The following is a 14,097-nucleotide window of genomic DNA, read 5'->3' as shown; positions in this document are numbered from 1 at the left end:
TTACAATAATGTTTAGTAATTGACTGTAATCCCCCCCCCCCCCTTAAATTCATCCTAGAATCATGAAATTTTGTAGTAGTATATGTTATAGTGCAAAGCATGATCCCGCCGAGTGAATATTCCGACATAATATGTATAAGGAATACACAACACCTTTTATACCTGAAACGCTGAGCTTCCTATTCTGGATTTATTTAATTCACGATTGACATGTTCGCATACTTGCAACTAACCACTTAATTTATTTAACATATTTCTTGGTACACTTCATTGATTGCTATATATATTCCCGTTAATAAATTCGTATTACTTGACAGGGATGTGCTGATTGTGACCATTATGAATTTAATTGTGTCGGTAGTAGCAGGTTGTATCATATTTGCCATACTTGGAAACTTGGCGTTGGAAACTGGAACGACCGATATTAAACATGTCGTCAAAGGTGGAACTGGCTTAGCATTTATTTCATACCCCGATGCAATAGCTAAATTTGATTTCGCACCACAGGTAAGTAGGTCGTCTCTTCTTTCACAAATAGTCACACATTGCACAGCAGATTAAAATTAATTTTTACCAGCTGTTTGCAGTTCTTTTCTTTTCAATGCTCTTATGCCTGGCCTTTGGCAGCAATATTGGTATGACCACAGGAGTTATTGCTGTCATTAAGGATCGTTTCGACTACATACCTAATTGGATACTGACAATTACCGTATCAATAATTGGATTTGCACTAGGAATCGTTTACACCACACCAGGTGGCCAGTACATTCTCAATTTGGTCGACTTTTTTGGCGTTTCTTTTATAGCCTTAGTTCTGGCTATTGCGGAATTAGCTGCAATTAGTTGGATTTATGGTACTATAAATCCAGATTTGAAAAGAGTAAGATTTCTTGATCATCACTTCTACTTATAGGTGTAAGACGTTTCTGTAACGATATCGAGTTCATGTTAGGAATAAAGACAGGTTACTTTGTGAGGGCTTGCTGGGGGATCATCGCACCAGGTTTAATGCAGATCGTCCTGGTTTATACATTGATACAATTTTCACCTCTACGATATAATGGAACTGAATATCCGAAAGTGGCTTATTGTAAGAATGCGAGCATCCCCATTTTTCCTAATTAACTAAAATTTTCCTTTTCAGATGCGTCATGGGCATTGTGGGCTACAGGAGTGGGACAGTTACCAATTTGGGGTATATATTCAATATACAAGCAACCGCAAGATACATGGTTTCAGGTAAATTAAATCTACGAAATATCTTAACTTTTACTGGGCTATACTTTAGATTAAATTAAATTTCACTTTAGCGTAATAATTTTGTTGTGTAGAATTCGGATCAGGAAACTCTAGATCAATAGCTGCAGTAGAAGTAGAGCTTCTAGATGGAATGAATTCCCAATGGTATTACGGAAAGCACCCTTTGAGTTAAGACTAGAAGTAAGGAGTAAGGAGAAAGGAAAACACAATTGACTTTATGACAAGTTTATAGTCTTACACTATCTTACTTTCTCAACTTAATGATAACATGCATTTATAAAAACTGTGTTGGCTAGAATTGCAAAAATTTACTTGAATTGATGATTAATACGTAATATGCGTATATTTGTGATCATGCGGTGCCCTGTAAAATATAATATTACAATTGGGTGATATCAAGAAAGTTCAATGATTGAAATTTGCATATTGTGGAGCTATCCATGACGAACATTTTATTACAATTGCTCACAAAGTTCAATGAATTATGGAATATTATAAATCATATGTGGTTAAGTAAATAATAAGAGGAATAATAAGATATTGGATGGAATTTGGATTAGACAAATCTCGAATCCAAACAATTCGCAGAGGCCATCATGCGCCAAGCTAAGATCCAGACAAACTTCTACAAATACATAGAAATTTTGAAAGGAATTCTCTCGGGGAAGAATAAAATAAGTGCATTGAATATATTCGCTATCCCTTCACTGGCGCATGCATTCCGAATATTGCCATGGACGAAACCCTATCTGGAAAACGTCCAGCGGTGGGACGGGCGTGTTTTACGTGGCGGCACAACATCACCGTCAAGTCAACTCGTTACGCGCTTATTTCTACAGCAACAAGCGAGTCCCTTGCATGCGAGTTGACTGCACTTAACTTGAAGGATCGACCTTTCAGTCCTCTGAAGTCAGACCAAGAGCGGATCGATCAATAGAATTCGAAGGCAATGTACGATAAAGACGTGAATTGCCTTTGGCAGCCGATCTGCATTAATCGAAGAGATGGCTGTGTGCTGGGGAGCTCTTTGCTGAGACGGAGGGATTTATACGTACCATTTAGCGTAATCGCTACCAGACCTTATAACATGGAAACAAAGAAAGAACGAATGTCCGGGTTACCGGAATGAGCCGAAAGCAACTGATCCCGGTTTTGCGCCGAGGTCCACCAATTCGATATCCCTAAAAGCTGTCTGGCATCCTGACCTACGCCATCGCTCCATCTCAGGCAGGGTCCGCCTCGTCTTTTTTTTCTACCATAGATATTGGCCTTATAGACTTTCCGGGTGGGATCATCTTCATAAATACGGATTAAGTGACCCGACCACCGTAACCTATTGGGCCGGATTTTATTCACAGCCTGACGGTCATGGTATCACTCATAGATTTAGTCATTGTGTGGGCTGAGGAATCGTCCATCCTCATGTAGGGGGCCAAAAATTCTTCGAAGGATTCTTCTCTTGAACGCGGCCAAGGGTTCGGAATTTTCCTTGCTAAGAACCCAAATCTCCGAGGAATACATGTGGACTGACAAGATCATTGGCTTGTACAGTAAGAGCTTTGACCCTATGGTTCGTTTCGAGCGGAACAGTTTTTGTAAGTTGAAATAGGTTTTGTTGGCTGACAACAACCGTGCGCGGATTTTATCGTCCTAGCTGTTATCGATTGTGATTTTCGGCCCTGATAGAAAAAAATATCAACAGTTCAAAGTTAAAGTCTCCTATCTTTATTCTTCCCGTTTGACCAGTACGGTTTGATATTGTTGGTTAGTTGGTTCTCGATGCTGACGTTGCCACCATATATTTTGTCTTGCCTTCATTGATGTGCAGCCCAAAATCTCGCGCCGCCTGCTCGATCTGGATGAAGGCAGTTTATACGTCTCGGGTGGTTCTTCCCATGATGTCGATATTTCAGCATAGGCCAGTAGTTGGGTGGACTTAAAGAGGATCGTACCCCTCGCATTTACCTCAGCATCACGGATAACTTTTTTCCACAATGCGTTCGGGAAATTATTCATGATATGCAAATGATACAGACGTTCAACCAGACTAAAGTTTACCGGCTGGGAAGACATGTAGAGTTCACTTGGACATTACAAAATAACCATTCACGTAGCGAAAAAAAAGTGTATTTGGTGTCGTTGTCCTGTTGGAAGGCTAACAGCTGTTGTATGCCTAAGGTGACGTTTCGTAACAAATTAAAAATTAAAGCATAACACATTCAAGTATATTTCTTTTTTATATTCTATGCTACTCATTCTGGTCGGCTTGAAACCCCAAGTTAACTGATTCCTCCTACCATGCTTGACAGTTGCATATATATCTCTAGTTTTAAACTCCGTGTTCGCTTACCTAAAGACATACTGTTTTCTATTAAACCCAAGTAAGTTGTAATTGATTTTGCCAAACCACAAAACTGAATATCGAAATTCTAAGATTTTTATAGCCTCTTCAACAAAAACAAGCTCTTTGTACGGTTTTGTTCTGGCCAGTCCACATTGCGTTGCGCTAAAGTGAAACTGTCTGCCCGTGGACATCTTCCTCTAAAGCCATAGCAAGCTTCGTGGTGGATTGCATTCACCGAAAACACGATTTGGTTTTTGATGTTTTTGCGATTTTACAGAAATTTTGGACTATTTCACGAAATGACGACAGGAAATATAAAGTTACCAGTTCAACTTTTCGACCCCTTTGTCATTCACAAAACGAGATATTGCCAAATATTAACTTTGTTTCGATTACTGTGGAAAAGTATCCAAAAACGTGACTGTTTGTTTTTACCCTTAACATTCGGCTTACATTTTTAAACTTGGCTAGTCACAACATTTCCAAATGCCAAATGATGCTAGTCATGCAAAGAACTTTTATTTTCAAATAAGTGGTGGCGTCGAGTATCGATAAACCGGGACATTGCATCGATAAAAAACGCGCCCTATGAGTTCGGATTTAAAAATTCACTCAGTTTTCCCTGATTGTCGTAATGGGAACTAAAAGGTCTAAGCGAAGTAAAATGGTGGGACTCTAAAGAGTATTCAGTGCTATACACAAACGGTGACTTCCATTAAAGCGGAGAAACGTGCTTTCTACGATGCGATCGGAAACACGGTCTTGTCGCTATGGTCGATAATAGTGGCAGGTTTGTGAGGGGACACTAATAGCTATTATCTGCGCGACATATGATGCCGCCAAATGTCACGTGCTGCACCGAGGTAAAATCTCATCTTGTGACCGATATTATTTCTTCTTGTTATTGGTGACGTTCTTTATGCTGCCTTGTCCGGAGGACGTGGAGGAGTTCATCGGACGATAGTATCTTTCCTCAAACAGCCCGATTACGCTGATGAAATCTGTTTGCTCTGCCCTCGGATTATGAACCGCACCCAAGTGGCTCTGGATTTGGAAAGAAAGGCAAGTAGAATTGGTCTGAAGATAAACCACAAGAAAACCAAGGTTCTCCGACTGACGACAATTGCATTGCTGAATATGCCATCCACTGGAATCCGTTTTCTTAAGATGTGGGTGCGTCACCACAAGGGCTGACGCCTGAGAAGATTGGTGGGAGGAGCTGAAACGCTTTTCAGGTAACCAGGCACAATGGCGCGTAGGTGTAATTGACGTGGTATAACCCACCAAGTTGTAATTGGCAACCATATATATTCTTATATTTGGTTAGAATGAAACAAAAAATATATTTCAAAAACAAATAGAAGTATCTACACTAGTTTTGCAAAAGGCATTATTACATAAAAACAAAGGCCTAACTAAATATTGAAAAACGATTGTCAGACTAACAAAATTGGGAGGAAACTATCGTCTAATTTGAAATTCATTCCATTTCTGAATCAAACAGATTAATTTTTTTAGTTTTTTTTATCAAATATGTACATAAATTTATTTAAGTTCTATTTACATGAATTCATCAATTTGAAAGCCACTTGATTTAATGTTAATTTGCTCTGTTTGTTAATGATATATCAATAATGCATATTCCATTATTTATTTTACAGAAATTTAAAGCAGCCTGCAGACCTAGCCAACGTTGGGGCCCTCTCAACGACGATTTACATGAGAGTTATGTAAAATATCGAACCAATGTTTTCACAAAGAGAAAACATAAGGACAACATTTTTGCTAGAATGATAGACAATATTTTCGGACAATGATTTCATTTTATTGTAGGCATAAAAAAATATAATATTCCATCAAAATCATTTTGTTTCGAAACAGATGAATTGCAAAGTGCAGAAGTGAGGAGTGAAAATGTGCACACTTATGTGCACACGAATTCCGAATTCTGCTCAAATAAACTTCCTAATAGTATATTACCAACTTTTGAAAATTGACTAAAAAACCCCCTTAAGTTCATCCAAGTAATACTAAATTGCAAAAGCATAGAGGACGAAACCGCGCATAATACTGCTTCATGGAAATCCACCAATTAGTATTAACGTTATAACAGTTCGTGGGAATTTACTGCATTTTAAGACACGCAAATAAAATACATGTCATAATTAACGAGAATAATTGACATTTCAGTGTAATATTAACATTCCATTTAGGAAGAATCTTCTTCTCTCCAGTCGTTTTTCAAGTTTTGTGTGAAATAAAACCCTTGTTAAAATCGATTCAATGTCTGTCTGTCTGTCCGTCTATTCGTCTGTCTGTCACACGAGATTTACCCCATGCAACGAGTGGCATCATTTTGTGTTGGGCTTAAAGCGGTACTCCCCATATATGCCAAAGAGTGAGCAAATTTTTTTCGCAGAATATGGCCATGTGAACGACGACCAAAGGGCTCAATTAGTACTTTTCGAAAATTATCTTTCTTCTTTCATATATTGGGTAAAACACAGGGGTATGAGGACTCATAATCTGTGCCCCAAAAACTGAAGTATGTCTCGTTCTCAGAAACTATCCAAACGAAACATCGAAAAAATCATAGCAATGCATCCATACAAAATCTAGGCTTCAAAATACATCCCATTACGATATCTTCTCAAATAAAGGTTATAATAGCAAATAATTATATTTTCGAAATTTACTCGAAAACTCCACTTAAATTCATTTTAGACGTCCGAAAGTTTAGAGGCAATCCAACTAGTACCAACGAAGTTGTAAAAGACCAAACTTGTGTACCCCAAGTAAATTCATTGAATTCTAATAATTTGAGTAGCAATTCTTTCCGCTTCGCGCATCAGTAAAATACGGGCTCGCTAGTCTAGGTGTACACCTGGCGTATCCGAATAATTATTCATAACCTTGTCGGGGTTTTAATTATAAAAAAATAGAGCAAAACGCCAACTGCAGTAGGTTTCGGTCACGTTGTTCTGAAGTTGTCTGTCCCTGTGAACGAAACCGACCAGCCACAAACATTTTTTGCAGGTAGAGTTCCATCCAGATGAATATATATCCATGTTCGTATCGGGCAGCGGTATTCAACTTTTGTCCTTTTTGGCGCATCCAGTAAAGTGGAAATATTCACGTTCGGGCCATCAATTCAGATAGGTATGTGCGTATATATATATATATGCACCCGACCTGAGTGGCAAACGCAGAGCTGCATGCGACCAGGCGCGTGTCGGGCTGCGAATAATGACATGGCCTACCGGGTCAGCTACGAATATCGCAAGTTTATCTTGTAAATAAGTAGCTGCGGACAAGCAAAACATTTCCGTTTGTTTTCGTCTTCCCTTTCCGATTCTTCCCTTTCAGGGGGAGTAAACCTCCTTAACAAATCCGTAATCCCGGGTGAAGGAATCGACGCGCCTATCGGATGAATTGCAGTGACGTTACACTGTATTTTAGCGGCTCCCCTCCAAATACCTTGCCTACCTTTGGAGGTAACCATGGGGCATTGCAAAATTGGGACCCTGTTGCAGGGTTGACTGATTCGCCATTACTCGTGGGAATAAAATTGGGGACTTTTTTTAAAAAATTCTTTAAATGGGACCCCAGGAACACGAAGACAGTACCCAACACGGTTAAAGGTCGTTCAACAACACCAGAGGGGCTTTTTGGCGGTTATGCCGTCAACCACCAGGGACGGGACACCTAGGCGTCGTATGGTTTGGACGACCCAACTTAACAAATTTATCATCCGCGCTTATTATCGTGTCACGGATTTGGAACGGAATCCACCAGGGTACAGACACCGACCAAGTTATGTTCCGGAGCAGAACGTCGTCAATCAATATCGACTGATAGTAAAAAATAATCGAGTTGCCCTACCAACCAGGCAACAAATTTTCCACGAAGTTTTACTTGAGCTCGGTCTGCAGTCACCAACTTACTGGATTGAACAAAGGATCAACACGAATACTCCACCTATAAGGCACTCCATGAACCCAGTAGTTAGGAGAAGTTTAGACTGGGAGTGTCGATCCAATTTATAATGAGGCTTCTAGGTCGCATTCACAGAGTATGCTGAGATTCTCCCAGATGCTAGACCAAAGATCCCAAAACTAAAGTTTACTTCGGCAACTACTAACATCTTTGCTGCCGTTGACAGAATTTTGGTTGATCGTTTGGCTAGCGAGATTACTGCTACAGGGGTTCACAGCCTGATCTACGTTGCAGCTGCCACGGTTATTCGCCTCTATAATCAATATCTTAGAACGAATAATAGAGGTATCCGTAGGAGGACTTTACCGTTCTAGGTATTTCGGCTCAACAAAAGAGTCGAAGAGTTGAGAAAGGAGATTAGCCGTGTCACGCAAGTACTTCTTGGAAATCCATCATCAAGAATGCACAGGGAATGCGTAGCGAACATCATTGGAAACTACCATCTGTCCAATGATATGCCAATCGAAGAAATCCAATCGCATCCATAGGTATCAAAAAAGCTTTTATCGAAGGACAGACAACACCTTGTTCTTCCATAACCAACGGGGATTCTATAAAAATCTCAGCAACTCAGGTAGGAAAAGTAACCTCGATCTGGCTCAGGCAAAGGACTTCTGGAAAAGTATTTGGAGTGAATCCAGTCGTTGCAATTTAGAAGCAGCGTGGTTCCCACACTTTATGCGTTCATGCGAGGCCCTCCCCGAAATGACCATGCCTGACGTAACTGAAGCAGCCTTTGAAAAGGCAGGAAATTGGAAGACGCCAGGCGTTAACAAGATTCACAATTTCTGGCTGAAGCGGTTCAAGACCACAGGGTATTGACAAATCATTTTAATCAGATGATTGCCGATCCTGATTTAGTTCCACAATTTTTCAGCAAGGGGGTAACTTTCCTCATCCAGAAAGAACAAAGTGCCTCTTGCCCTTCAAAATGTCCACCAATTACTTGTCTTCTACCATCTACAAGGTCTTTACTTCAGTTTTGTACGCGAACATCTCAAAACATCTTGATGTTCATAAATTGATAGCTGAGGAGCAAAAAGGACGCGCAAAAGGCTTCCGAGGCTGTCAAGAACAACTTATAATCAATACGGTAGCTGTAAAGCAGGCTGTCCACCAGAGACGAAATATCTCGACAGCCTACATCGATTATGAATCAGGCTTGGACTCCATATCACATTCGTGGTTACTGCAAGTGTTACGCTCAACCCAAATGTCGTTCTTCTCCTGAGAACAGTGATGAAGAATTGGAGCAGGAAGCTATCGGCATCCTCACAAACATCAGGAGAGATACCAATCAGGTGTGGCATTTTCCAAGGCGACTCTCTAAGCCCACTGCGGTTTTGTTTGGCTTTGAATCCACTATCCCATCTTTTGCATGAAAGCAAGTCAAAAATGGCATATTGTTGAAATGTACCTTAAGTTATTTAATGTACATTGACGACATCAAATTGTATACCAAAGACAAAAACCAACTTCGCTCCTTGATGGACATCACCATCCAGTTCAGCAGGGATATCCACATGCGGTTGGAATTGGAGAAATGTCACATAAAAACAGTTGTTCGGGGAAAACACACCGACAATGAAGGATACAGCCAAAATAACAATTGAGGGTGTGGATTCGGTCGACGTCTACCTCGGCATATTGCAAGCAACAACATCCACTGTGTCAATAATTAAATCAAAGTTGTTGGGAGAATTTGAACGCTGTCTGAATCTTGTCCTGAAAACTGAGCTGTACGGGAAAAATAAAATCATGGCGATCAACACCTTCACCATTCCCATCCTTCTTTATACTTTCGGTGTGATATAGTGGAGTAATATGGATTTAAAATCTGTCAATAGACGGGTAAGGGTAGTTCTTGCAAACAACAAGATGCACAATAGAACTTCCGAAACATTGAGGATCACAATCCCACGTCACCAGGGAGGAAGAGGGGTACTTGATTTGAAAACATTGCACTATAATCAAATGCATTCTCTTCGAGAGTTTTTCTTTGAGAAACAATCCTCTAGCCAATTATACCAGGCTACCGTCATGGCAGATAATCAATTATCTCCTTTGAACTTGAGAAGCAGAGAATGGGATCCCATGTCGAATGTTACTTCAGTCCAACAGAAGATCGACATGTGGAAAGAGAAACCTATTCATGGAGGTCATATCAAAAATTTGACATCGAAGCCTCCAACAAATGGTTGACAAATGGTGTACTTTTCTATGAGACCGAAGCATTCCTAACTTCAATTCAGGATGCTTCGCTCTCAACAAAAAATTATAAACGGTACATTCTTCACGACTCCTCAATCACCAACTCCTGTTGTAGGTTATGCAACTGTGAAGAGGACACCATCCAGCACATAACATCTGCGTGCAGGATGTTGAGCGGTACCGAGTACACCAATCGTCATAACTCCGTCTGCAAGATTCTCCATCAAAACCTTGCGTTGAAGTATAACTTAGTGGTAATCTACCATCCTTACTATAAGTATACTCCGCAGAGAATCTTGGAAAATGATCGGGTCAAACTACTGTGGGATCACACTATTGCCACCGACCACAGTGTTAATCATAACAGACCCGATCTAATCTTTATAATCGATGTAGTCGTACCATTGGACCGGAACACTGTTGAAAAACAGCACGAAAAAATCCGGAACCACGGCGCCTTGGCAGACGATATGAAGCAGATCTGGAGACTACAAAAGATCGAAGTAGTCCCAGTAGTAATTTCAGCGACGGGATTAGTCCCGCAGAACTTACATAAAGCGCTGAAAACGCTCGATCTTAGGGCTGGACTATGCATGGTGATGCAAAAAGCGGTTATCCTTGCAACCTGTGCTATAGTCCGAAGAGTCCTGTTCGGTAACAATCTGACCTAATGGGTTTCAGTCTTGATCCGCACTGTCTTCGATATAAGATCCATGTCTCTGTAGTGTAGAACCTCCGCGTCATTGGCTGAAGTGTTTGCGACAATCGGGATGTAGTAATACATTTTCGCATGGTCGCACACAATTTGCGTTAAAACGCATCATCGCTGTGATGCGGGCCTTTGGATGTTGCCTTCAGCCCATCCTTAGGTTGGCCGCCTCTCGGTCCGGTTGGGCGGGAAGAAGGTCCGTGGGCTTTTTTGACTATGTATATATATATATATTTTCTGCTGCAGATGCAATCTGGGACAATGGAACATAACGTGCTCCGGGTCCTCGGGTGTAGCACCGCATTCAGGACAGTTGGGAGACTCGTCCAACTCGATACGATGCAAGTACTTCCTATAGCTACCGTGTCCTGTAAGGAACTGTATCGGGTGGTAATTCATTTATCCGTGCTTTCGGTCGACCCATTTCTCGATACACGGGATCAATGTATGGGTTCACTGGCCCTTTTCGGAGTTATCCCACCGTTGTTGCCACTTGCCACACAATTCTCTCCTGATGGCTTTTCGGAAATCCGCATTCACCTCGGCTGGATTTGTCTTCCGTTTTTCGTAGAGCCAGTGTGCCTCGCTCGCTAGAAGATCTATAGGGATAATTCCCGCGATGACACACACTGCTTCCGTCGACGCCGTCCTAAATGCGCTGCACACCCTTAGCGCAATTGGCCGGTATGACGAACTTATCCTCCTCCGGTTTACAGCGTGGTTCAACGTTCCTGCCCAGACAGGGGCTGCGTATAACAGGATCGACTTCACCACTCCCAGGATGAGTAGCCTGCGACTATACTTCGGGCCTCCCACGTTAGGCACCATCCTTGCAAGGGATGAGCTAGCATTTTCTGCCTTCTCCCGCGCATAATCAAAGTGTCCCTTGAAACTCAGTTTTGCATCGATCATCCCCCCCAGGTATTTTACAATTGATTTTGAGGCGACCTCACGATTACCAACCCGGATATTAACCGTGTTGTTCTTCCTGCGGTTGGCAATGGGGACCGTCTTTTCGTCCGCAAGGTCTAAGGTATTCGTAGCCATGACTTGTATGGCTTCATTTGCATAAAGCTCCACATCCTCGGGATGCTTTGCAATTGCAACTACCGCCAGGTCGTCTGCAAAACCAGTCAGCGTTGCCTCCTCCGGCACGCGAAGGCCAAGCACTCCGTCGTACATTATGTTCCACAGCAGTAGTCCCAATACAGAACCTTGAGATACACCTCCTGTCACAATGTACTCCTTCGGCCCGTCGTCCGTCTCGTACCAGAGTCTGTCCGAATGGTAACTCCCGATTAGTCGAGCCAAGTAACTAGGAACACCCAGTTTGGCCAAAGTGCCTTTAATCCAGCCCCAGTTGGCTGAGTTGAAAGCATTTTCGACGTCCAGTGTCACTAGAGCACAGCATTTGCCCATAGCCATTGCATTTCGAGCCAATTCCACGACTTTTGCTACTGCATCGACCGTAAAACGGGCTCGCCGAAACCCATATTGCCGCTCTGAAAGACCACCCGCAAGTTCGATGAACGGGAGCAGCCTGTTGTATATTACCTTCCCCCCTCTATATATATATATATATATATATATATATATATATTTATAAAAGGTCGTAGGGGGGAAAACCGGCCCCGGGGTAAACATTTTGCGGATCCTTTTATATTCCGAGCCTCCGAAAGAACTCTCACTGTCTCCTCCTTTGCATCCAGTGTCGTTTGAGCAAGTTCCTTGATTCGTTAAAAGAGCAAGCGGATGTCATTAAGATAGACCTAATGTTTCAGAAAGGATAGCATGGTTCATTCAATCCCTCCATTGGCAGAGGCATCGTCGAGGAATTGAATTTCACCAGATGTTATACGGTTAAGATGTCAAGTGTCCCTTTCACATAAGCTGTCCATCATCATGGATAAAGTGCCTTTCATTACACATTCTTCACGGAATACGAACACTTACGAGTTCTTTCATCATCATTGTTATTCGCTGCAGCTTTTGCTTTCTTGGTCAATGCCATGGTGAAAGTTTTTCCGTCATGAGGCACATTACATTCTCATGCTTTGTTACAGTATCCAAGCTTCAACGCATCGTGCTCGCTGTTACTCCCAGTTACTCCCCTCCTTTATCGATTTGAGTACATGGGCGCAAACCGATCCATACTCCGATCCTGCAAAGCAGCATCTAATGCACTTAGTTTAAAGGAGGCTTCCCATACATACGAATATATTTCACAGAATATGATCGTGTGAAGCATCAAATGAAAGGGATCAAGTACTATTTTTTGAAACTGATGATGTTTTTGGTACCAGACGAAACATAGGGGAGTGAAGGCTCAAAATGTGTGTCCGAAAAAATGTAGCAGGATTCGTTCTCAGAACCTATCTAACCGAAAACTCGGAAAAACATAGGAAATCTAGGCCTCAAAATACATCCCATTCAGATATCTGCGTAAATAAAGTTAATAATAGTATTTTACCATATTTTAGAAGTTTCCCCAAAAATCGTATTTATCGGTCGGAATGATTTTCGAATGACTTTGCTGTGTGTGTTTCACTAAGAAACCTAAAGCTTATGGACTTTTATGGTTAAAAATCGCATTCTACTTTTTAAATGCACTTTTCTCGAAACTGTATGTTGAAAATCTGCTGCTTCTACTGCTGCCCAAAATCTATCCAACGAAATTCCTTGAAATTTTCATGAATTATTCAGAACATATTTCTACGGCCCACAAACTAGGATAATTACGAGTCATTCAGTAGTTTTTTTTTTCATTAAAGAAGCCTTGAAAAAACACCAAAATTCACAAAAAAAGCACCAAAAATTTAGATTTTAATATTTTTTAAGAATCCTAGCTTGCGGACTGTAGTTACGTCCCCACGTTAAGATGATCGCGGCGTCTTCTAGCGTGGCAGCAGAAAAGCACCTTTTTGGAGATGGGTGTATAAATTGCTGCTACGGTAATTCTTCAAAAAAAAAAAAAAATTCAATAAATCGAAAAAAAACGGCCTTCACACGGGATGACCTTCTTAAGTTCGTCCTAGAAGTACAAAATTTCAGTTATAATAAATAACGTAATGCATAATTTTAAAAAGTTTGACAAAAATTTACCTATCATTAACAAGCGTCTAGAAGGGCAAAATTGTGTATTTCACGTGAATTTATCGCGCTCTAAGACGTTTACGGCCTCTTCATCATATAAAGTGAAATAATATGAATGGCGGATTTGGAGTTTGGAAATACCTATGTATGTATTTTAAATTAGAGGTAAACGCAAATCGGAAAACGTGAATTTCTCACACAAGATAAACGCGAAACCTGAAGTGTCCAGCTTCCGGCATTCCGATTGTTTAATATATTGTTGCCCAATCAAACTTAACTATCACTGCAACCGCCCATCAACCACCCAGATTGCGCTGGGATCGCATAAAGAAGGCCCATCCAGTTTGTCCCTAGGAAAAAGTCTATTTCATGTTTTTATTCGACAGGAAGACTCCTGCTTCAAAACCCTGTTCCGTTTTTGAGCCATCAGTGTAGAAGACCTCAATATATTCTGCCATGCATTCTTCTGGTGCATCACATTTTT

General features: G+C 41.1%; 1 protein-coding gene across 3 annotated transcripts in view; it reads left to right on the top strand.

Moving 5' to 3' along the window:
• Positions 1-5,455, top strand: part of LOC119655595 (sodium-dependent nutrient amino acid transporter 1-like) — a 47,698-nt gene extending 42,243 nt beyond the window's left edge. For all 3 annotated transcript variants that reach the window (XM_038061550.1, XM_038061552.1, XM_038061551.1), the window contains exons 7-11: positions 318-507; positions 578-854; positions 914-1,090; positions 1,145-1,239; positions 5,266-5,455. In XM_038061550.1, the coding sequence (XP_037917478.1) occupies positions 318-507; positions 578-854; positions 914-1,090; positions 1,145-1,239; positions 5,266-5,421 (895 nt within the window). In that variant the 3' untranslated portion in view covers positions 5,422-5,455. The remainder of the gene's footprint in view (positions 1-317; positions 508-577; positions 855-913; positions 1,091-1,144; positions 1,240-5,265) is intronic.
• The last annotated feature ends 8,642 nt before the right edge of the window (positions 5,456-14,097 follow it).

Source organism: Hermetia illucens, chromosome 4, assembly GCF_905115235.1.
Source record: "Hermetia illucens chromosome 4, iHerIll2.2.curated.20191125, whole genome shotgun sequence".
Classification (NCBI taxonomy): domain Eukaryota; kingdom Metazoa; phylum Arthropoda; class Insecta; order Diptera; family Stratiomyidae; genus Hermetia; species Hermetia illucens.
Note: the sequence above shows the minus strand (reverse complement) of the source record. Positions and strands in the feature narration are given on the sequence as shown.